Source organism: Notamacropus eugenii, chromosome 3, assembly GCF_028372415.1.
Source record: "Notamacropus eugenii isolate mMacEug1 chromosome 3, mMacEug1.pri_v2, whole genome shotgun sequence".
Classification (NCBI taxonomy): Eukaryota; Metazoa; Chordata; class Mammalia; order Diprotodontia; family Macropodidae; genus Notamacropus; species Notamacropus eugenii.
In genome coordinates, this window is record NC_092874.1 from 84044268 (window position 1) to 84070175 (window position 25908).

The window sequence follows — 25908 nt, forward strand, 5'->3', positions numbered from 1 at the left end:
GAGAGTCCACTGGGCTCTCTCCATGCTGTGATGAGGAATGGAGTAAGACTTTGTGAAGGAAAATAAGAAGTCTAAAAGGAAGAAATAAAGGAATGTATTTAGCTAAAGGGCATGGATTATGCCCATGAAAAGGTATGGGAAATAACATATTGCACTTGTGGAACAGTTAGCAGTATGGGAGGAGAAGTAATAAAAGTCACTATACTGTATGGTTTTCTTTGACCAGAAATGACACTTCTATGCATATATTCCAAAGGAGTCAAAGATAAGGGTAAATGACCCATATGCCTAAAAGTGTACATACTAGCATTATTTATGGTAGCACAAAACTGAAATCAAAGTAGGTCCCACCAACTGGAGAATGAATAAACTATAGTATATGAAATAATGGAATATTATTGTTCAGTAAGCAATAATGAATGATGAAATAAAAGAAACCTGGGAAGATTTGCATAAACTGATACAGAGTATAATATAAGAGCAACCAGAAAAAATAATGTAAGTTAAAATAATGTGGTAAGACTTCAGAAGACTGATAACGAAATACGCTTTCCCTCTCTTGGAAGAGAGGCAATGGACTGATTAGAGGGGTAAAAAGAGGCAGATTTTTATAGACGCAGTCAATGGGGTCATTTTTTGCATGACAATACTCACTGGTTACAAAGAAGGGATAAGAAGAGGGAAAGAAGGTTGGTAGAAAGTGACAGTGATACATAAAGAGAATAAAAGAATAATAATGAAACATTAAAAACATTTAAGAAAGAGTAGTAGTAAGTTCAGAAAAGGATATAGTAAGTAGGGCAGCTGTATTACCACTGTGTTAAATTCAATATATAAATTCACAATTTTATATGTAATCATTCAGGTTTGTTGAACCTTAACTAGGTGGGAAGATGGACATAGTTATACAAAAAGCTCATGATGTAAGACAACAATACAATAGCTGTCAAAAGATGGTATAGGACCAGACAGTACTCTAGAAGTTCAGAGGGTAGAGAAATCACTTTAGGTTGTAACACTCATAAGAATGTTTCATGAAGGAGGTATGAACCTTAACGGATGGATAAAATCTGGATAGCTGAAAAGGTGAGAGGAAAAGAGGGAACAGGGACTTATTCTAGGTATGGAAAAAAACACATTAAAGATAAGGTATAAATATGCTTGGTATATTAGTAAAACAATGTATAGACTAGTTTTATTAAAGTGGAGGGAGGGATATTTGTTACAAGGACTTTTTTTTGATATTTTTTTTAATGATGAAGTGGAGAGAAAAAGAGAAGCTTACTATTTTTAAAAAATAAGGTAGAGTATGGGAGTAGTGGAAGATAGAGCTGGAAAAGGAGGCTTATCTCAAATTGTGGAGGGCCCTGAATGTCAGAGCATATTTTTTAAATTAAATAATAAAAATTTTTTAGCTTTAACTTATGTTTGATCTCCTTATTGAATAATGTCATCTGATAATTACTTAAGCTTAGTATTTTACATATTTAAAAGCCTTTTGAATTTTCAATAATAACAGCACTACTCAGAACAGGGGAAAAGATTTTTAAAAAACCAAGAAGAACAATTGCATCAAAATTATATTATATTGATTTTAACTCTGAAGAAAAGTATCAATGTAGAACTAATTTAAGAAGATTTTATTTTTGGAAATGGGCTTAGGTTTTTTTTTATTGGACTTTGTTAGATTAAGATTTCTAAAAAAATAACAGGATAAAAACTTCATTCATTTAATTAAACAAAAGCAAAGTGGTATGATTAATTAGTAAAAGTTATCTAGTAATAACACCAAAGGCAACCTGTTTTATTGCACATGTTGAAAAGAACTTTCTTATTTTCTGTTTTGGTTTATGCATATCTGGAACATCAGTAAGAACTCCAGAATTCACTGTTCAAAGTGGCACAATAAATTAGAAATCACACTTTCTCAAACAGTGATAAGTAAGATTAATCTTTGTCCTCATCTACTACTATAATTTGAATCAAACCATTCTGTCAATTCAATATTAATTGTCCATATTTGGTGAGCTGTTTTCAATGTCATTAATCACAAATGTTATTCTAACTCTACTTTCAGTTTTTTTGTATAAAAATAATAGCAAACCCAAGCTATCCCATGTGTATAAAAACATTTTAACTACAAAAATGTGAAATTTAAAATTCTCTTCTAATTATTGCTAATAATTTTTCAAGCTGAAATATGTTCTGAACTTCAAAATCAGGTATTTATAGGTCTTTCTGATTATAACAGTAATTTGTTAAGTTATAGATAGAAACTAGGTGATGAATTGAAATTGTTTTCACATCTCAGACTTAAAAATATGGAAGTTTTCATTTGACAAGTCAGAGATAATGACTTGTAACAGTATGTGGCTGTTAACCTCTTTGATTTTGTGATGACGTGATAATTGTTTCTTGATAAAGCCATTCTAATTTAACAAATGGATAAGTAATCTCTAATGAAAAAACAAAACTAACTTAAGAATATTTAACATTTAAGTCAGGCCTTTCTTTTGGATTTTATTATTAAAACACTTATGAATTCTGTTTCGAAGTCAGAAGGCCAGCAAGAACTGTATTTAAAATCAAACTGCTAAAATTTCTAACACATATTTAATTTAGAATTTATTTTGTCTTATCAAAATAAATGTTTACCATATATTACAACCTACTGAAACACTCTCTTCGGCGGTACAAAATAGAATTAACATTTTAAAGACATATTTAATTCTTTTTAAAAACATACTTTTATTTATTTCATGAAACATTTCCCAATTACATTTAACACTTTTTTAGCATTCATTTTTTAAAATTCTGAGTTTCAAAGTCTTTTCCTCCTGAATTCACCCCTTGAGAAGGCAAGCAATATGATACTGATTATAAATGTGAAATCATTCGAAATATATTTCCATATTAGCTAAGACATATTTAATTTTAAAAATATAAGAAAACAGATTTCAACTAACATTCTGTAATATAACTGTCTCTATTCTCTTTCATGATCTTGATACAAAACCTGAAATTTTTTTTTAAATGAAGATAATTAAGAATTTAGAACTTTTGTTTCTTAAGAAATCTAAATAGAACAAATTGCAAGTCTACTTCTTTGAGCTCTGACAATAGAGGTATACTATAAATTTGTAAATCATTGATCATAGGCTTTTAAGATCATAAACCTACAACTCTCAGAGTCACTTGGTTCATCCTGTCATTTTAAGAATAAGAAAACATTCAAGGTGTTTCACAAACTGGCACTACTGTGATCCAGCCTATTCCATATGTCTTCTCTTTTAGGCAATCTCTACTTCAGAAAAACTGAGCTACTTCCCATCCTCTATATATGTCCCACACTTTCTCACCCATATTGTTGTTCACAGATCCTTAAGCCTAATATGGTAACCTCCCATCTCCTTTGAATTCTTTTAAAGATCAACTCAAATGATACTAAGTTAAAAGTTATAAACATTTTACGGTTAGCAAATTGTTTTACATGTTATATTCAAATGACATCTCTGTTAAGGAAAACTTGCTGAATACTGTCATTCAATAATCATATTTCCCCCTTTAGATCTTATAGAGTGTAATGTTAATGAGAGTTAAAGATCTTCGTGGCCTCAGGTGGAGCCCATTAAGGGAAACTTGATTATGGGAGGGTAGTTTTGTAGGAAGGTCCACACCTTTTGTTAATTTCTAATGAGGCACTGGATCCAGAGGGTTATGATGCCCTCTGGTTCTGAAAAGAGAGTGTGTGTGTGTGTGTGTGTGTGTGTGTGTGTGTATGTGTGTGTCTGTGTGTGTGTCTGTGCGTGTCTGTGTGTGTGTGTCTGTGTGTCTGTGCGGTTTTACTTTGGGGTTTACTCCTTGGAAGAAGGTTCGTGTGCCACATGAGACTCTGGGTAGCCACTAAGGAGCACTCTTTCCCATGCCCCCAGGCTTTGAAAACTCAGATATGGGTACTTGTCTTTCTGGTAACTATGTATGTATGTCATGGTCAGACACTTGGATTTCTCTGTTGATCTGTGATGTCTGCATTCCTTATGGTCAGACAGAAGCCCTGTCTGTTGGTCTTTATTTCTCTGTTATTTTCTCTGTTGGTGAATGTAATTAAAGAAGACTGTTGACACCTTGAAAGTTGCTTCCCTTTTAGAAAAGCAGATTTAAGAATCTGTGCTAGCAGTCAATGTGTCAATGTGATCATTTATGCACTTGTAAAACCTTTCTACTAAACAGTGAGCTCAATGAAGGCAGGGATCATATTTTATCTAACGTGGTCCTCCACCCAGTGCCTAGCACAACACTCTCATAACAGCAGGCTCTTAACAAATGTTCTTTGGATTGATCTGCTTTGAAGACTATTCCTTGGTATCTCCACTGCTTATAAGGGCCTACTGGCGTTTTCATTATTATATACTTACTTTACGCACTCTCCAATGCCTCTACTATCCATTCCATTCAGATAAAATCAACCAGGCATGGCACATTAGTTTGGTAATCTAATAGAGTTGATCTCTAGTCAGCCTATAGCTATGCCACATAGTTTGGTATTGTGCTTCATCTGCACTGTGTCTACAGGGTACTGCTGCTTGCTTTTACTACTTTGAGCTACTTCATTTTAAAAAGCTGTAACTACTTACCTATATATTAAATTTAGAAACTGAGCTGCAACAAACACTTATTTCAAAGCCAACTCTACCTCAAGTGCTTATTACTAGATAAAATGCTCTCCAGGTTCCTTTCTCATTCATAAATTCTACAATTTTATGATACTGAAGGATAAACTATATTTCTACTCCTCAGATATTTTGTCTGCTGGTGTACATGCAGGAGATATATTTGGTGGAAGAGACAGCTGATGGCAATACAATGTGCCAATATAACGGGTGGAGTTGATGGGACAAGATACATTTCTTGGAGAGAAGCATGGATCCAGACTGTTAAGTACCCTCCTTACTAGACTGTGAGTTCCCTGAGAGAAGGGACAGTTTTTCCCTTTTTTGGAATCCCAGAATTTAGTACAGTGTCTGGCACATAGTTTGTGCTAAATAAATGCTTGTTAACTAGACTTAAGGTTTTCCTCTTGAGTGAGATTGGGATTTTTCTTTTAGCTTGGATTGAGACTTCATCTTGGTTCCAACAAAGAGCTCTTTCACACTTTTATATTTTCTGATATTTTCTACTGTGTAGAAATTCTCCAATTTCTCTTTGCTATTTTCCTTTAAAAAAATGGATCTGGCTATTGGTGATAGTCTTCTGTTTAAACAGAGATGGATGCAAAAAGGGCCAAGTCAGTGAGTGTAAACTGAGAGGTTCTCTCTTTGCTTAGGGTGACCTGGAAAGAAGTTTTTGTTTTTGATCTATTGTAATTATTTTCTATGTAACATTCCTATGTTATAAAAATGAGGTTTGTAAATAATAATTTATTCTATAAATCTTTTTCTATAGAGTTCACAAAGAGACTGTTATATTTTAAAAATCCATTTAAAATGTTTACTATGTAATGCTACTTACTTTGTAATGCGGTCAATGTTAGCAATTTGCTTCTGGTTTCGAATGATCTCAATAGCTGCCCAAAGATGCTGGATAGCTTTTGTATCCGCTTGTCGTCTCTTTGTTAAGCGTGCCATGACCTATGCACTTTTTTTGCTGCAGTAAAACACAAAGAACATACATATATGTATATATATTGAATTATGGAATTAAGTATACCAATATTTCTTACAATAAATGCAATTACTGGCAATTCTGAATTTGGGGAAAAATCAATGCAATTTCTAAAGCATCTAGACTATGGCTCTAAGTTAAATTTTAGACCACCAAACAAATACTTTATAAAGAACACTACACCAGGTTGAATGCTTCTTGCCTTATACCTTATTTCTATCCTAGCTCTAGTAAGACCACATGACCTATGCATATTATTGTTATTTTCCATTTTATTTCTCTAAAACCAGTTTAGTGCTTCTATTCCTAAACATGCCCAACTTCCATGAATCTTGCTTATGTACAATTAGGAGATCCAAAAATTGTACATAGAAACAAATATAACTGAATTTGGTTTACGTCTTAATATGAAGCTTTTCGGCTAAAAGGAAAGATACTTTAAGCCATATATTCTATAGTATTAAAGAAACAGGCACTCTCTTCCCCATTGTTACTTCTTTTTACCCCAAATTGTGCTACAGGGTCACCAATTACAGCAACAGAGACCATGTTCAAAGGTTTTAAAAAGAACAGGAACATTATTTATTTTAGTGGAAGCCTATACATATAGCCACAAAATGATAAAAATAACTGTTTTATATAAGTTTCTACTATTTTTGAAATTAGCAGAAATTATAAGCACTATAAAAAACATAAGAACCTTATTTTAATAAATTAGTTTTCTAATTTCAAATTTATAAATCCTGAAAATGTTGTTTTATATAAACTTAAATACTAATCTTAAAGTATTTTGGCTGAATATAACATGAACCACATGGCATAATAAGCTCCAAATGATTAAACAACTTAAACATAAAGGTCATGTCATATATACAAGAAAATGGAAGTATGAACCTTTTAGATCTATGGTGAGAGATAGAACTAGTATCTAAAAAATTAGATAAAAAGACAATTTTAATTTATAGTAAATGATAAAAACTTTTGCACAAACTAAATCAACACAACTAGAATGAAAAGAGTATCCAATAACATTTTTACATCCAACATAAAAAAATTAAATATGAAAAATGACTGGGCAACAAAATATAACCAACGGTCATTATTTAATACATAAGTTGTTTTTAGTCATATCTGACTCTTCATGACACCATTTCACAAAGATGCTGGAGTGACTTGCATTTCCTTTTCCAGCAAACTTTGGGCAAACTGAACTGACATAAATAGGGTTAAGTGAATTTGAAAAGTCAAATTAACCCAGGAAACAATTTTGAATTATGCAAGAAAAGTTACTAAACTGTTTCTTCTCTTTGTCCCAATGATAACTAAAAATGATTTTGGTGCCATGACATGATATCATATAAACACTGGGATGATTAATCTAGGAGCCAGTGTGAAAGATAGATTAAATAGTCGAGATTCCAGAGGATGGAAATCAGATTACTGAAGATTACTCTTAAAAGAAGGTAATTGACTTGCTGGTAGGTAGGATAGTTAAAGTCTACAACATGAACCCAGAGTCTCGTGATTCTTTCAAATACATCATGACTGATAAAAGAACAAATGTATTATGATTAAAGCAATAATAGGAAACTAATTGGATGAAAGGGGTGAAGGAACAGGAGGATTCACAGATTTCACTAGTTTTAAGCATCGGTAACAGAGTAACTGTATAGAAATGGGAAACTCAAGAGAAGCACCATCACTGCAAGTAAAACATTTTTAATGTCAGTCCAAATGTGTTCTACGCTAACTTGGAATGATGTCAAACATTAACCCTTTCCTTACTAAAAGTTTTAAACATTTAAGAGATGATGTTTTCCCCAATGGAATATTCAGGTTTTCATAATAGATATCAATAGGAAAACTGAAATAATTTAAAACACATTTACTATGTAAAATCAAGGCTATTTGCTAAACCTTTCAAAATATTATAAATAGCAATCTGTAGTTATATGTCAAAATTAATAGGATCTTCAGAAATAACTGTACACGGTACAAAGGAAATGTGATACAGCAATTAAAACTTGCCATTTAAAATCAACAAAATTGTACTGGTTGAGTGATTAGACCATAATGCCTTTGAGAATGTACTAAGCAGAAATACTGAGGAAGATATTAAAGTAACCAACCAGAGTAAGAACATAACAGCAATTGACTTTATTTACAAATTTTCTAAAAGTTTCCTAGGCAAAAAGTAACAGGAAGCTATAGATGACTACATGACCTTTCAGAGGTAGGGAACTTCTTTTTTTAAAGCATTAAAAAAGCATTTGATAGTCATGAAATTACTAGGAGAAAAAGAGAAACAGATGAGCCAGAGGATAGTATAATATATAGTTTCCAGGACTAGGGAGATAACAGTCCTGCTATGCTCCACCATCACTGAACTATACTTGGAGTATGATAATCAAGTCTCAGCACCACATTTTAGTAAAGACATTGATAAGGTTTGTCCAGGGGAGAATGACCACAAAGGTAAAAGGAATTTAAGTTTAAATCAGATGAGGAATTATATTTATATTGGACAAGAACAGATTTAGAAGGTATGACAACTATCATTAAGTATTCAAAGGGCCATCCTGGAATGAAAATTAGACTTGTACTACTTGGTCCCAGGAGGAAGAACTTGTAACATTTCATGACAGTTACAAAGTAGAAAATCTAGAGTTCCTTTAAGGGAAAACTTCCTTATAATTAAAAGTATCCAAAAGTATAACAAGCTGCTCTGGAAATCAGCAGGTTACCAGGGATCTTCAGGAAATGATTAGATGTATCAATCTTGTCTGGTGTATCAATAGGAGCTTCTTGCTTAGAGCAACGGTTGGACCTGATGATTTCCTAAGTCTCTTCTAACTCTGAGGTTATTTGGTAAATCATTCTGATGATATGAATATTTACAAAAATATAAAATATTCAGATTAACATAATAAGAAATAGAAAGTTTAAACAACTCAATCTCAAAGAAATCAAAAAAGCCATAAGTGAGCGCCCAAAGCAAAAAAAAAAAAGAAAGAAAAAAGAAAAACAAAAAAACAAATCCAGGAGCAGATGGATTTACACGTTAATTCTATTGAACATTTAAAGAACAATACATTTTAAAGCTACAAAAGCTGTTTGGAAGAACTGCGAAAAAAAGGATCCTACCAAATTCTTTCCATGACAAAAAATATGATCTTGATGCCTAAGCCAGGAAGTCAAACAAGGTAATGGTGTGTGTGTGTGTGTGTGTGCGTGTGCGTGTGTGTGCGCAATAGACAAAGATCACTACACATAGATATTCCTAATGAATACTGATGCAAAAGTTTTAAATAAAATTTTTAGCAAGGAGAATACGACAGTAATATATCAAAAGACATATCATGACCAGGTTGATTTTATATCAGTTATACAGGGCAAATTCAAAATTAAGAAATTATAAACATAATTGACTACATGAATAAGAACAAATAAGACCATTATATTAATAGATGAAGAATTTTTTTTACAAGATACAACATCCATGCCTGTCAAAAAAGATTAAAAGGCATAAAGACAAATCTATCTTTCTTTAATATGAGATGTATGTCTAAAATTTAGAGTCAACAAATGTATCTTTCCTTAATATGAAAAGAAATCATCTAAATAATATCTGAAATGTAGAGTCAGTATTCTTTGTAATGGGAATAAATCAGAGACATTTCTGATGACATAAAAAGCAGGATGTCAATTATCACTATTCACTGCAATGGTAGAAAGGCTAACTGCAAATTATAAAAAGAAACTGATGGAATAAGCATAGGTAAAGTGGAAACAAAATGGTCACTTTTTTTCTGATGACATAATAGGTTTATTTGGAGAATCCCAGAGAGCAAACTAAAAACATTAACTGAAACAATGAACTCCAGCAAATTGGCAGGATATAAAATAAACTTGCATAAAACATCAGCATTTCTGCATGTTACCAACAACTACCAACAAAATCTAGCAGGAAGAGATAGAAACAGAGATTCCACTTAAATTAACTACATCAAAAATAAAATACTGGGGTGCCTACTTACCAAGATATATACAAGAATTAAATTACTATAACTACACACCATTCTTTACACAAATAAAGAATGATCTAAATAACTGAGAAATATTAACTGCCTATAAGTAAGCCAAGCCAAATGACAATACTACTGTATTTACTCATTCACTGCCATAACAAATGATTATAGGGCTAGAAAAAAAATAAAAACAGAACTCATCTAAAGAAATAAAAGATCTAAAATCTTAAGGGAAATAATGAAAAAAGTATGAAAGAGGGTAACCCAACAGTCCTAGACCTAAAACTAGATGAAAAAAAATCAGAATTATTTGATACTAGTTAAGAAATAGTTTGATCAGTGTAACAGATTAGGGATACAATATATAGAAACAAACAGACATAGCAGCCTAATGTTTGACAAATCCAAAGATTCCAGCTACTGGAGTAAAATTTCACTATTTGGTGAAAAGTGGTAGGAAAAATGGAAAGCAATCTGGCAGAAATCAAGTATAGATAAACATCTTACAGTATGTAACATGAAAAGCCAAAACTAGGTACATAACTTAGACATGAAAGGTGACATAAACAAATTAGAGGAGCAAGGAAGAAATTACATGTCAGATTTAGGTATAAGGGAAGAATTCATCACCAAATGAGACAGAGAGGATCCAGGAGGAAAAATGGATGTAAGGATAAAAATGAAGTTTTCAGAGGAAGAAATTCAAGTTCTCAATAACTGTGTCAAAAACATGCTCTAAATCATGAATGAAAGAAATGCAAATTAAAGCAACTCTGAGGTTTCATCTCATACCCACCAGATTGGTAAAGAAGACAAAAAAGGGAAATGAAAAATGACAGAGTGGTTGAGGAAAAACAGGTTCATTAACGCATTGTTGATGGAAATGTGAAATGGTCCAGCTACAGCAATTTCAAACTATCCCCCCAATGAGGTTAAACTGTGCATACCTTTTGATCCCATGATATTACTAATAAGTCTATATTCCAAAAGACATCAATGAGGGAGTCAATATTTATGGTAGCTCTTTTTATAGTGGCCCAAAATTAGAAACTAAGAAGGATATCTTCCTAATGGACAATGACTAAACAAATCACAGCATATGAAGGTAATGGAATATTATTGTATAATGAGAGATGGAAACTGGGAAGACCTTTATTGAACTGATGCCAAGCAAATATTTTATACAACAACATTACAGAGAAAAACAACTCTTAACAGATTTTCAGTGCTGACAAATGGAATGGTAAATGGTAGTCCAGAAGACTAAAGATAAAACATACTATTCACTTCTTACCAGAGAAATGAACCGAAAATGCAGAGATACAAGGATTTTTAGGTATAGGCAATGTGGGAATTTATTTACTAGTCTATGAATGTTTATGACAAAGCTTTTATTTTTCTTTAGTTGTGGCTGTTGTTGAAAAGGGTCAGGGTAAGAAACAGATAAAAAATGCATGAAAAAATACATTTTTAAAAAAATAATAGACTATATGAAGGCTTTACTAGTTATTCTACTCTAAGTATTGCCAGTCTTTACAAGCAACACTCTCCTATATCAAATAATTGCCACATCTCCTTTTTCTCCCCCAAATGTTTATTTTACATTATTCCAGAAACCATTAATAGAAAAGGAGAAAAACTAAAAAAAATATAAAAGCACTAGAAACCTGCATAGCATATGAAATGTCTGATTTTAAAAACTTATAGCTTTAAAAGTCTAGGAAGAAAAAAAGATAAATAATATGCTAAAAAGATTATCATATATTTCATATATATAAATTGGGAAAATAAGTGAATGTTGATTTTAAAAAAAAAATACATGCTATTAATAAGCCTGTTGATTTTCCAGGAAAAAAATTGCAAAATGAAAAAAAATATCAAAATGAAAACAAAGAGTACTGGAATCCAGTAGAACCTGCCTTCTGGCAAGAAATTACAGCAAACTAAAGATGGAAGGGGGTCCCTGTGGTACATTACATAATCTCAGTCTACTCCATCCATGGCTTTTACTTGTTTTCCTGCATATTTCTTTCCCTCTAGTTCTCCAAAACAAGAATACAGATTTCACGTAAGAAACTTGTCTTTGACTTTGTTTCTGTTTTTCTTTTTGTACTTTCCTGTTGTCTTGCATGTTCACACATGCTCCTTGCCTTTCTTCTTCCTGAACACAACATGACCCTGCCTCTTTGCCTGGAGTGCATTTGACACTCCCTCCCTTATATTCCAAAAGAATTTTATTAACATTTGTAATCATAGCAACTCATGCTTTTTAAAATACATAATTCATAGCATAAATGTATTATCATGGTGTTCCACTGAAGTAAGGAAAAAGAATTTTGGTCAAATTGTAGGATGTGACAGATATATTGAGGATATTGTCAATACCAACAACTAGAGCTTATTAAGCCTTTGTTATGCACTGTTTTGGGGACACAAAGAAATGCAAAAGACACGATACCTGCCCTAAAGAAGCTCATACTCTAATGGGGGAGACAACATGCAAATATATATATGAAAAATGTATTATTAAAAAAACAAGATAAGGAAATGCTTCTTGTAGAAAGCGAAATTTTAGCTGATTCCTGAACGAGGTCAGGAGAATTTGGCATAGATGATGAGGAATATGATACAAGTTAAGATTAATATATTCTTGCATGACTTTTTGTGGATACATCTAAAAAAGTTATAGCATGAAGGTATAATGAAATATTACTATTTTGTAAAAAAAAAATGAATTTGGTTAAAAAAGAAGAGGATAAGGCAAGACATGAAATAAAGCAATGTGAAATAAAGTAACACACAATGACCTCAAAAAAAATTAAAGGGACAATAACTGAGCCAAGAGATGGAGTGTTTTATCTGTGGAATTGCTGAATTGAAAAGTATATGTCAGAGAGAAGAAGACTGGAAAGGTAGAAGGAGGCTAGTTTATGAATGGAGGATGGGCTGAAGTTGGGGAGAGACCTGAAGCAGGCACACTCACCAGCAGGCTACTGCAATAATCCAGGTGTGAGATGGCTGAGGAGAGACAGAGTGGCAGTAATCTAGATATTTTTGATGACTGTACATGTATAACCTATATCATATTGTTTGCTGTCTTGGAGAGGGGAGGAAAGGGAGAGTGGGAGAAAAATCAGGAACTTGAAATCTCACAGAAATGAATGTCAAAGACTATCTTTACATATAATTGGAAAAGAAATACTATTAAGTGTAAAAAAAAATAATCTAAGTATTTTGCACAGGTTAAATCAACAGGCCATGACAACAGAGTGGATATAGGTATTTTCCCTAATTGTTGCAACGTGAAATAAGTTGTAGTTTTGATTTACACAATCATATTTATAAAGAAGTTCCAATTATTTGAAAATGAGACTAAATTGTAAAATCTGCTTTCTATCAAAGGGCAATTTCCAGTAAAACACTATTCTTATCTCTCATTCTAGAGTACAGGAGCCCATGGATTCTTAGACTACAACAGAGAAGTAATACTTCTGGAAGGTATTATGTAGCTGGTAAGACTCTGAGTATGGCCCTAATAACAGATTATATGTCTATAATATCAGCACCACCTTACTGAAATTCAGATAGATTAATTGGTTACAGGTGAACAATTTTTTCTATAATAACAACTCAAAGTCACAGGAGTATTAAAGTCTGTGTTAAGAGTTTGATCACATCAATGCATTGAAATAACAAAAAATTTTAGATGATTACTTTTTTTTTTACACTGGACACTATGTAAAACATAGACATTATTTTAAAATTAAATTTTTATTATTTTAAGTATCAAATACCTCTATTCATTTAGGTAATCAGTAGTTGCCCCCTTTATTACTTTTTTCCAGAAAGAATAAAAGAACTGTTTAGTTGGAAGGGGACTTAAAGGTAATTTATTCTAATTCATAAAGTATTAATTTTATAAAAGGGCAAAGAAGAGCAGCTAGGTGATGCAGTGATTAGAGCACTGGCCCTGGAGTGAGGAGAACCTGTGTTCAAATATGACTTTAGACACTTGACACTAGCTGTGTGACCTTGGGCAAGTCACTTAATCCGAATGACTTGCCTCTTCTGTCCAAAAACAGAAAGAGCAAAGAATCTAGTCATCCATCCCCCAGCTCCCCTCCTACACCTCATCATTTCACAATGTGGTAAATGAAGCCTTTTCAACAATTTTTCCTGAGACATGATCTTCTCTCTACTTCTCTAACCTGAAGATGTCCAGAGGCAATCCACTCTAATTTTAATTAAGTACATCTCAAGAATAACTTTATGTTTAACCAACATGTATTTATCAAGCACTTTATGTGCCCATTACTGTACTGTACTAGATGCTGAGGGGCACACAATAAATAAGCAAACAAACAAATAAGAGTGAGTAAAAAAATATATCTGATTCCTGTCTTCTAAGATTTATAACCTCATTGAGGAGGCAAAAACTAACAAATGCAAGATCATCAAAGGACAATTAAGTATATAGTCCTGCTTATACAAGACTTAAGAAAAGTCAGAACTGATGGCGTCTGAATGCAGATTGAAGTATACTTTTTAAAAACTTTTTTTTTGTCTCTTTTCTTTCACAACATGACTGATATGGAAATGTTTTGCATGGCAGTACATGTATAACCTGGGAGGAGAGAATATGGAACTCAAAATTTTTTTTAAAATTTTGTTTTTATATATAATTGGAGGAAAAAATTGAATAAATATAAAAAAGGAAAAATCTTCAAGAAAAAAAGTGAGACAAGCTGGGTCTTGAAGAATAGGCACAATTTGGATAGAACTAGATTTCAATATAGCATACAGCACAAAGAGGGGGCAGCATGAGTGCCGGTTTAAATGAAGCAGTGGATGTAGAGTAGCAAAAGAGAATGATGCATTCTGTTAATCTGTGATATCATTAGGTACCCATTTGTAAAGTAAATAAAACTTTTATGATCCAAAACATCCTCTAATCCATTTTCTCTATCTGAATTCTATATATTGAGTTAATTAAAATTCTCATTGATGTTTTGTCAGTTGCCCACTACAGTTAAAACTTATAGCTTCAGCTATACTTCATTTCAATTTCTGGAAATCTCGTCGCCAGCTATTATGCCAATGGAACTAGAAACCATGTCATTGAGTAATTAACTCTTTTATCCCTGCTCCTCCCATACTAGAGCCTCACTGTCCAGATTTGCAGGTTGCTTCAGTCCACCACTACATTTTGGCTAGGCTTCAACCACCCTCCACCTCAACTCAGAGCCATCTCCTTATCAGTACCATACCATCTCTCATGTACTCCCACCCCCACTCCTTACGGTTCTGGAACCATAATCAAACTAATTCTATCGCTGTTCCTGGAAGGGGTATGTGAATTCATATACTCACATGGCATCTCAGTAATTTTCCAAAACAAAATATCTCTCTCCCTTACCATTAAGAAATATGTTCCTAATGCTATCCACATCCAGAGAAACAACCATGGAGTGTGAAAGTAGATCAAAGTATATACTATTTTCACTTTTTTGGGTTATTTTTTTGCTTTTTCTTTCTTACGGTCTTTTCCCTTTGTTCTGATTCTTCTTTCACAATGTAACTAATGTGAAAATATATTTAATACGATTATACATGTATAACCTGTATCAGATTGTTTGCTATCTTGGGGAGGGAGGTCAGGAAGGAAGTAAAAAAATTTTGAAATCAAAATCTTATAAAAGTTAATCTTGAAAACTATCTTTACATGTAATTGGAAAAAAAAACTAGTGTGTGTGTGTGTGTGTGTGTGTGTGTGTGTGTGTGTGTGTGAGAGAGAGAGAGAGAGAGAGAGAGAGAGAGAGAGAGAGAGAGAGAGAGAGAGAGAGACAGAATGTATGTTCCTTAAGATAGTAGGGACTACCTTTGCTTTTGTATCTGTATCCTGAAGTTTAGCATAGGCACTTCATTACCGCCCCCACCCCCCACCCCCATTCAATCATTAAGACAGTATATAGGTAAGTATTGAAATTTTAATTTTATTTAGTAAAAAATGAAATGAATATTTATTGTAAAGACAACAGTGTGATGTGACAGCCAAGAATGCTAATGTGATTCTGGGCTACATTAAGAGAAACACAGCTAACCAGGACTACCAGGAAGTAGTAACCACAATGTACCTTCTCATACTACATCTTGAGTATTTTTGTTAGGTTCTTAATTAACATTTTAGGAAGGACACTGTCCTGAAGACGGTAAGGGTGATGAAGGGCCCTGAGCTCATATATGAGATTTGGTTAAAGGAATAGAGAACATTTATTTAACCTGGAGAAGAGGAGATAGAACATGAAGTTTACAAATATTTGAAGTTAGACCTGTAAAAGTTAGACCAGTACTACTTGCTACTAGAGGGCAGAATGAGATGCAATGGGTAGAAATGGCAAATGAGAAAATTTAAAATTTCTAACAATTATAACTATGCAAAAATTTAAAGGATCCTGTAGGAGGGGTAGATAGTAGGATTTCTCTTAGTTTGGACATCCAAGAAATTATCAACAATAATGTGGTGGTATGCTGTTAAAAAGATTCTTCTTCAGGAATAAATGAAAGCAAATGGCCTCTGAGATCCCTTCCATTCAGAGATTTTACAATTCTGTGTTCCAAAGATTATCCACTAAAGTAGTTGCAAAGTAGACAAGCTAAATGGCATAGTGGATGGAGTGGAGTCAAGATACATCTTTTTTGAATTCAAATCTGGCCTCAGATACTTACTAGCTGTATGACCTGGGCAAGTCATTTAACCCCATTTGCCTCAATTTGCTCATCTGTAAAATGAGCTGCTTTAGAAATGGCAAACCTCTCCAACATCTTTGCAAAGAAATCCCCAGGTGGAGTTATGAAGAGTCAAGATATGAACAACAAAAGCTGCAAGATGCAATACTGGTGGAAGGATTTCCACAATAAAATCATCACAGAGTCAGAAATTTAAGTAAATGTTGGTAAGATGCAGCTTTATTTTTTCTCCCCCTTAGGAAAGTGAGGCAGTCCTGAAAATACTTTTAATTATACCAAATGCAGATTCTTTGTATGTTTCCAAAATGCTTTATCCTATTGTTTTAAGGCTGGAAATATTCAAATGCAAGACAAAATTTGAATATTATTATTGTATCATAAAATAATATTTTTCATTGGATATGTACATTAAAAAGGCTAATTTCCTTTGTGATTTTCATTACAACTTAGGACAATTTTTTTTCTCATGGGAATATATGTAAGAAATTATAATTAGAACTGGCATAAAAAATTTTATTTTTAAAATGATTTACAGGGAGGTTTTTCAGTTATACAAAATATACAAAACAAGGTACAACTGTATTACCTTTCATGCAAAAATGGGGACTAAAAATAAAATAGTCATTTGTATTTCTTCCTTAATCTTATTTTAGTTTTAAAAAGCAAGTATCCCAATCCTGAGATGGAGTTCTAGAAATAAAATTTCAGAAGTATATTCAAAATATTTTCCAACCTCACATGTGGATAATGATGTAAAAAAATCACTGAGGAAGGTTTAATTTGAGAAGTGTAAAAGATGATGTTAGATTTAGAATGATCATTACACTCATGTACATTTATAATATCCAATTTCTGAAAATTATAACTTCTTCCATAATACCTTAAAAATATGACATCCCTTGTATTCCCTTATTCAGGAAACTCGATAGGCTCTCTACGTGCTCCAGATTAAAATATAAGCTCCATTTAACTTTTAAAGTCCTTTACAGCCTTGCCTTCACCTCTTTTTCCTTCCTGTGGCACTCTGCAATCTATCTTCCTCACACAAGACAGCTCCTGTCCCTCAGTGTTTGCACTAGTCATTTTCCATAGTTAGAAAGCACGCTCACTTTCACTTTCACTTGATTGACTGAATTCTTTTTATTCCTTTCTGTCTAGGTCCAAAGCCACCTGACTGAATCCTTTCCTATTCTCCCCCTCAAACTATCTTGTTTTTAACTATTTAGTATTTATTTTTTTCATATTTATTCTGTTGTCTCCCTCTCCAGAATGAAGGATCCTTGCAAACAGTTATTGTTTTCCCCTTTATTTTCGTATCCCCAGAGACCACCAACACAGAGCCTGACACATTGCAAATATTTAATTAATGCTTACAGAATGTCTTCTTGTCTCCAATTTCTCCCCTCTCTAACCCCATCCCTCCATATCGCTATCAAAACAATATCCTTAGTTAGAGGAAAGTGTCTTATCATGTCACTCCTCTGCTCAGTAAGGTCCCGCAACTCCCTATTAACTCTAGGATCACTAAACTCTAATCAGTTCTCTAAATCAATAAACTTCTAAAAATCAATAAACTTCTCTAGCACTTAAAGCCCCTCACAACCTGCCCCAACCTACTATTCCAGGGATATAACTCCCCTTCACACACTCAACCTATAGTTCAACAAACCTGGCCTCATACAGCACATCCCTTCTGTTTTCTCCAGGCCTTTGCAAAGGCTGGTTCCCTATGACTGGACACTTGCTTTTCATATCCACCATTTAAATTTTCTAACTTCCTTGAAAACTCAACTCCAGCACTACCTTCAACATTTTTTATCCCTCAGCTGCTGCCAGTGCTCCTCCCCACCCAAATTACTTTGTATCTACTCTCCATGAATTTATCTTTGTACAAGTTGTCTCCAACAATAGAATATAACCTCCTTGGGGGGTAGGGAATGTTTCCTTTGTATCTTTGTATCCTCAGGTTCCAATACAATACCTAGCACACAGTTTAGTAAATATTTGTGTGATAACTTGATTGTATTAACTATTACCAATTTTTCCCTTTAGAGTCTGCTTTTTTCAAATCCATCTAAAATAACCACGTTAAGAGGCAGCACAGAGGAACAGATGAAAAAGCTGGCCTTACAGGGAGGGTAACCAGGTTAAATTTGATCTCTGCTGCATGGATTAATGACAACTTCTCAATGCCTCAAGCTCAGGACCTAATCACATAAAAGAGACTGGTACAAAGGCATTAAAACAACCTTAAAGATGCCTTAAGAGAATTAGAAAGAGAGCAGATTCCTACAGGTGACCTTTACAAGTCAGTCCATGCCAAAATCAGACTAGATGAGGAGCCCAGCTCTTAACCAGACAAGTAGAGCAAGAGTATCAAACTCAAATAAAAAGGGCCATTCAACAGTACTTAAAGATCAAAAGGGTCCCTGTGGCCAGCAGATAGACTTAGAAAACTACATATTAATACTCTTTATGTTCGATTGTATTTTTATTTAAATTTTTCCCAATTATATTTTAATTAGGCTCTAGAGTACAGTGTTTTGACATCTCTGGTACTCAAGCCTTGCAAGAGGTGGGAGGGGGGAGGCTTGGAGAAATTGCATAGTGCTGAAAAGCAGGGTTCCTGCTATGGGGTCAGGACTCCAGAAGGGAGCTGTATTGCTGAATCCTCCACTCCCGCTACAGTAAGTAATCTTTTATCTTATTTTTCTTCTGGGATTCCTTTTTGAAGCTCTGAAGCTTTTCTGCCTTCTTTCTTTTACGTTTTTACTTTGTCTTTATAAATAATGTGAACCTTGAGCATTGTTTAGTTTGGAAGTACTTACTGGGCACAAACTGAGAAGTAATTAAGGACTTCTTACCTTTTCACTGTCTGTCCCCCTCATACTTAGAAAGCTGCCCTTCTTCCTAACCTTCGGTGACTTCCTTCAAAGTTCTGCTCAAATCCCACTCCCTCCCTGTTGGAGGCCTTCTGCTCTCCCTCCAAATGCTAGTGCTTTCCCTTTGAGAATACTATACATCTACTCCGTAAAGATCTTGTCTACACACTTCTATGAATGTTATCTCCCTTTAGCATGTGAACTTCTTGTTTTTGCCTTTCTTTGTATCCTGTGTGCCTATCAGAGTGCCTGGCACATAGTAAGCATTCAATAAATACTTGTGGATTGAGAAGAGAAAGGGGGAGGGGGCGGTAAAGGGAGACATTGTGGCAAGAGGAAGACTCAGACATTACAGAACAGCAACAATCTCCTTAAACCCTAAATTTTTTACCAAATATACATAGTCAAGCAAAACAAAATAAAACATAACATAGGTCATGTCCAAAACTATGTTTTAATCCCTGTCTTGAATCTATTACCTCTCAGTTAGGAGTTAGGTTGGCTGCTTCATCACCATCCCACTGTTTTTATCACTGTTTCTTGAGCATAATCAAGTAATCAACAAACATTAATTAAGTGACTTTTATGTGCCAAAGTACAGTACTAAGAGTGAAGCGTACAAAGTGAAAAATTAGACAATCTTTTCCTCAAGGAGTTTACATTCTATTGAAGGAAACAAGCACATAAATAAATATACACAAAATAAATGCAAAATAACTTTTTGGGGAAAGTTTACTAACAGTAGAGATGGTATTGATGTGAAAGAGATCCAATATGGGAAAACAAAATGATTTCTTTGCAACAGTGAAGGAACAACATTTAAGTTAAGAGTTGAAAAGGAAGATCTATTATAGGGATGAGTAAGCCTTAAAAACTGGTGTATTAATGGCAATAGGACAAGAAATGCAAGTATGAAAGACAGTGCAGAATTAAACTGATGAACTACAAATTCAAAAATATGAATGAAGGGAGGCTAAAGGAGTGATGAAGCAAAAGGAAGATTGGTGAGCCTGGAGACTGTTGTAAGTACAAAAAATTTAGGAAGAATGAAGAATGGGTTATAAAAGGAGAAGAAATGATTAGATAGGGAAGTCTTAGAATTTAAAAACATAAAGGAGACGGTTTCAGCTAATGGTGAAAACTCTACAGCACAGTGAAGATTGAGGTTACACCTACTGAAGGAGTTACAGTATGGGTTACTGACACATAATAATGTTCTCTAAATATGAGACCAGGATTAAGGGGAAAGAGAGGGGGAAAACTGTGATCCATTTATTGAACTTCATGATAAAGGAAGGGGAATAGCACTAAAACTGCATTTTGATTATAGTGATTATAGCAGTAACTACCTAGATGTGATGAGAGACTGGTAGACAGAGTGAACCTCAAGGGAAAAAAAGGTTAAAAAGCAATGTCAGCAGGAGTTTCTGGAATTGACAGTAGGAAACAAAGACTGTGCCAACTCTTCCACCTTACCCAGTGTTTCTGTTTATGTGAAGAACAGAGTAGCATAAAAGAAAAAAAAATACCAAAAGTTCACGGGGAGTGAGGTCACTAGGAGAAATTCAGGTTTCTGAAAGCAAAAAATAGAAAAAGTGAGATTTAGAAAGAAGCTTGCTAACAAGTAGGGGCTTCAGCACGCACAAAAGAAAGTAAGAAAAGCTAAAGGTAAGGAAAGGGGAGGAGGGAAAGGGGTAAGATGGATGGAGATATACAAATATAAGTAATGGCCAAGAGGTATACAGTTAATGGGAACTCAATCAAAAATTAATGAAGGAAGAGGGACCAATTAAGTGGTGGTGGTGGTGGTTGTCCTTTGTTTTTGAAGAGGACCAAAATGACATCACCATGATAAAGTGAAGTTTCAGTGTGTCCGACTGTGGCTGATCAGACCAATTCAAGCTTGGAATGCCCTACCACAGGTTGGGCACAGATAGTCCGTATGAGTATTTGGGGTGGATACTCTAAATTTGGTCATCCTACATTTACATTTTGCTGTCTCAATTCTGCTTTGCTCATAGAGCACAGAACCTTTTCTGATGTGGGCACATCATGCTGAGCAGTCCTGTGCCAGTGTCTCCCATGTTGCACAGTCAAATACGAAGTTCTTGAGAGAGACCTTGAGATTGTCCTTGTATCGCTTCTTCTGACCATCATGTGATCGCCTGACCCATGTGAGCTCTCCATAAAAGTCTTCTTGGCAAACGTATATTTTGCATTCAAACAATGTGGCCAGCCCATAGGAGTTGAACTCTCTGAAGCATAGTTTGAACGTTTGGCAATTCAGCTTGAGCAAGGACTTCAGTGTCTGGTACCTTATCCTGCTAGGTGATCCTCAGAATCTTCCTAAGACAGTTCAGATGGAAGCAATTCAGTTTCCTGGCATGGTGCTGGTAGACTGTCCATGTTTCGCAGGCATACAACAATGGAGTCCACACAGCAGCTCTGTAGACCTTCAGTTGGGTAGTCAGTCTAATACCTTTTCTCTCCCGAACTTTTCTTTGGAGACTCCCAAACACTGAGCTAGCTCTGGCAATGCGTGTATCAACCTCATTGTCAATGTGTATATCCCTAGAAAGTATACTACCAAGGTAAGTGAACTTATCTGCAGCATTCAAAACTTCTCCATTTGTTGTAATCAATGGTTCCAAGTATGAATGATGTGGTAGTGGCTGATGGAGCACCTGTGTTTTCTTGGTGTTCATTATTAGGCCAAAATTAGCACATGCAGCAGAGAACTAATCCATACTTTGTTGCACCTCAGCTTCAGAGGCTACATTAAGTGCACAATCATCTGTAAACAGAAAATTATGCACCAGCACTCCCTCCACTTTGGTCTTGGCTTGTAGTCTTTTCAAATGAAGAACTTATCATCAGCACGGTAGTTGACCTTGATGCCATGTTCATCCTCACTGAAAGCATTTGAAAACATGACTGAAAACATCATGGTAAAAAGCACGGAAGCAAGCACACAGCCCTGTTTCACTCCACTGGTGACTGGGAAGGCATGAGAGCATTGTCCACCATCCAAAAATCAGGCAAACATGCCACCATGAAATCTACGTACAATACTGATGAACTTTTCTGGGCAGCCAAATTTTGACATAATTTTCCATAAACCTTCATGACTGACAGTGTCAAAGGCCTTGGTCAGATCTACAAACGTTGTATACAGACCTCTTCTGCTCCTGGCATTTCTCCTTGAATTGTCGGGCAGCAAGCACCATATCTACTGTTCCTTGGCCCTTTCTGAAGCCACACTGGCTCCCACGCATATGACCATCTTTCAGGTAAAGGATCAGCCTATTAAGGAGGACTCTAGTAAGAATTTTGCCAGCAATGACTAAGAGAGAGACCCCCCCTCCCCCACTATGACTGTCATAGGACAATCTATTCCCTTTACCTTTACAGAGATGGACAATGATCCTATGATCCATCCTTGAACTCTTGAAAATTTCAGTCAGCTTTTGTATGAGCAATGGTCCCCCTATCTTGTAAATCTCAGCTGGAATAGGATCAGCACCAGGAGCTTTAACACATGAAAGGAGCCTAATGGCCCTCAAAACCTCTTCTTCAGTTGGAAGGTCAGCTAAGGAGGAACTGACTTCAACCTGAGGTAAACAGTCAATTGCCTCAGCTTTGATTGATCATAGCCTGTTGAGAACACTATGGAAGTGTACAGCCCATCTCTCTAGGATCATGTCCTTATCACTAATCAATGTGGCTCCATCAGCACTGAGTAGTTGTGATTTACCATAGGTTTTTGATCCATAAATAGCTTTCAGGGCATCATAAAAGAGCTTTGGATTATTACTATCAGCATAAAACTGAATTTCATCTGCCTTCTTACTGAGTCAGGAATTCTACATCTCTTTAAGCTTTGCTTATACTTTGCTTTTGATGGAATTAAATGCTGCCTTCTTAGAGGAGGATGAACCATCCTGCTGGTATATCCTGTGGAATTCCTGTGTTTCGCAAAGCAGCTTCTGAATTTCCCCATCGTTTTCATCAAACCAGTCTTGGTGTTTGTGAGTGTTCTGACGCAGACGAGTGAATGCAGTAGACCTGTACAACACAAAATCCAGTAGACCTGAAAGACAAACTGCTCTTGTTGCAAGAGAACTCAACACGAACTGCATCCAAATAGCAGCCCTGAGTGAAACAAGGTTGGCAAATGAAGGCCAGCTTACTGAAATTGGAGCTAGGTACACATTTTTCTGGAGTGGGCACAGTGAAGGGGAGTGCCGTGCAGCTGGAGTAGGTTTTGCAATCAAAACTAATCTAGTCAGCAAGCTGGTATGCCTGCCAAAAGGAGTGAATGACAGGCTCATGACAATGCAATTGCCACTTGCAGGAAAATGCCAGGCCACCATCATCACTGCCTATGCTCCCACCACAACGAACCCTTATGAGGTCAAAGAAAAATTTTATGAAGACCTAGAGACCCTTGTCATCAATGTGCCAAAAGAAGACTTTAATACTAGAGTAGGTTCAGACTACCAGACTTGGCAGGGACTCCTAGGGAGAAATGGAGTTGGAAACAGCAATAGCAATGGTCATTTGCTGCTGAAGACTTGGGCATCGCATGACCTTCTTATCACCAACACTGTTTTCCACTTACCTAAATGCAATAAAACTTCATGAAAACACCCTAGCAGCAAACATTGGCATCTAACAGACTATGTGATTGTAAGGAGAAGAGACAGACAAGATGTGAGAATGACAAAGGCAATGCGTGGTGCAGAGTGCTGGACTGATCACTGACTTATCTTTTCCAAGGTAAATATTCGCATTCATCCAAAGTGCCTCCCCCAAAGCAAAATGACTACTGGAAGAATCAAGGTCAACAAATTAGAGCACTTCTCTGAGTTGGTTTGTTGCTAAATTGGAGGGAAAGTTGAGCCAACACGTAGTTGGCAACAGTCAGCAACAAAAAAAGTGGGCAGCTTTCAGGGATTTGGTGTACAGCACTGCATTTGAGACATCAAGTATCAATTAATTGGTATCTTGTGTCCCCTGGGAAGAGAATATGAAAGCTTTCTGATCCTTCTTGAAACAAAAGGGCAGCAGTTTAGGTAGGCATTAGAGTCAGTAAGTGCTGTTTATTCAGTTGTATCTGACTCTTCATGATCCCATAGCCCATAGAACTCTAGGCCCTTTTTATCCTCCATTAGGTCTAAGTTCACATTTGATGCTTTCATGACATTATTTATTCATCTCATCCTTTGCCATTCCCCTTTTCCTTTCTGCCTTCAATCTTTTTCAACATCTGGCTCTTTTCCAATGAGTCCAATCTCCTCATTATGTGGCCAAAATTTAACCTTTACCTTTAGTACTTGACCTTCCAGTGAATCCACTGAATTAATTTCTTTAAGTAGTGACTGATTTGACCTCCTTGCTGTCCTTTGACTTGAAAAAAATCTTTTCTATCACCATAATTTGAAAGTGTTGATTCTGTCATGCTCAGCTTTCCTTATAGTCCAGCTCTCACAGCCACTCACTGCTACTAAAAAAACCATAGTTTTGACTACACAGACCTTTGACAGAAAGGTGGTATCTCTGCTTTTTAGTAAGCTGTCCAGATTTGCCATGGCTTTCCCTCCAAGGAGGAAGAATCTTTTAATTTCATGGCTGCAGTCGCCATCTGCAGTGATCTTTGACCCCAACAATATAAAATTTGACCCGATTTTGATTTCTTCTCTATTTGCCAGAAAGTGATGGGCTCTTAAGGTTTGGGTTTTTTTTTTTTTTTTGAAGTTAAAGCTTCAAGTCACCTTTTACTCCTTCCTCTTTCACTCTCATCAAGAGGCTTCTTAATCACTTTCTGCCATCAGGGTGGTACTGTCTGTACCTCTGAGATTGTTGATACTTCTCCCAGCAACCTTAATTCCAGTTTTTGACTCAATCCAGCCTGGCAAGGTAGGATGTACTCTGCATATAAGCTAAATAAAAATGGTGACAACATATAGCTTCATTGTACTCCTTTTCCAATCTTAAATCAGGTATTCCATGTTTGGTGCAATTGTTGCTTCTTGGCCCACATCCAGGTTCCACAGGAGACAAGTAAAATAATCTGGTACTCCCATCTCTTTAAGGACTTGTCATATTCTGTTGTAATCCACATGGTCAAAGGCTTTAGTGTAACTGATCAAGCAGGCTGTAGATGTTTTTCTGAAACTCTCTTGCTTTCTCCATAGTCTAGTGGAAAGTTGGTAGTTTGGTCTCTAGTTCCTCTGCTTCTTCAAAACAGTCTGCTCTTCTGGTAATTTTCAATTTGTACATTGCTGAAGGCTACCTTGCAGAATCTTAAGTATAATCTTGTTGGCATGGGAAACAAGTGCAATTATTTGGTAATTTGAACCTTCCAGGCACTATTCCTTTTTTAGAACTGGGACAGAAAGGAATCTTTTCCAATCCAGTAGCCACTGTTGAGTTTTCCAAATTTGCTGATTGAGAGCCATACTTTAACAGCATCACTTAGAATTTTAAATAGCTCAGCTGGAATTCCATCAACTCTACTAGCCTTGTTGTTAGCAGTGTTTCCTAAAGTCAAAATAACTTTGTTCTCCAGGATGTCTGGCTCTAGATTT

General features: G+C 35.2%; 1 protein-coding gene across 6 annotated transcripts in view; it reads right to left on the minus strand.

Moving 5' to 3' along the window:
• Nucleotides 1-25908, minus strand: part of ZMYND11 (zinc finger MYND-type containing 11) — a 160125-nt gene that overhangs the window by 79547 nt on the left and 54670 nt on the right. For all 6 annotated transcript variants that reach the window (XR_011976190.1, XM_072650070.1, XM_072650072.1 and 3 more), the window contains exon 2: nt 5509-5643. Coding sequence is in view for 4 of the 6 variants with exons in the window: in XM_072650070.1 (XP_072506171.1) it covers nt 5509-5624 (116 nt within the window). In the remaining 2 variants the exon portion in view is untranslated. The remainder of the gene's footprint in view (nt 1-5508; nt 5644-25908) is intronic.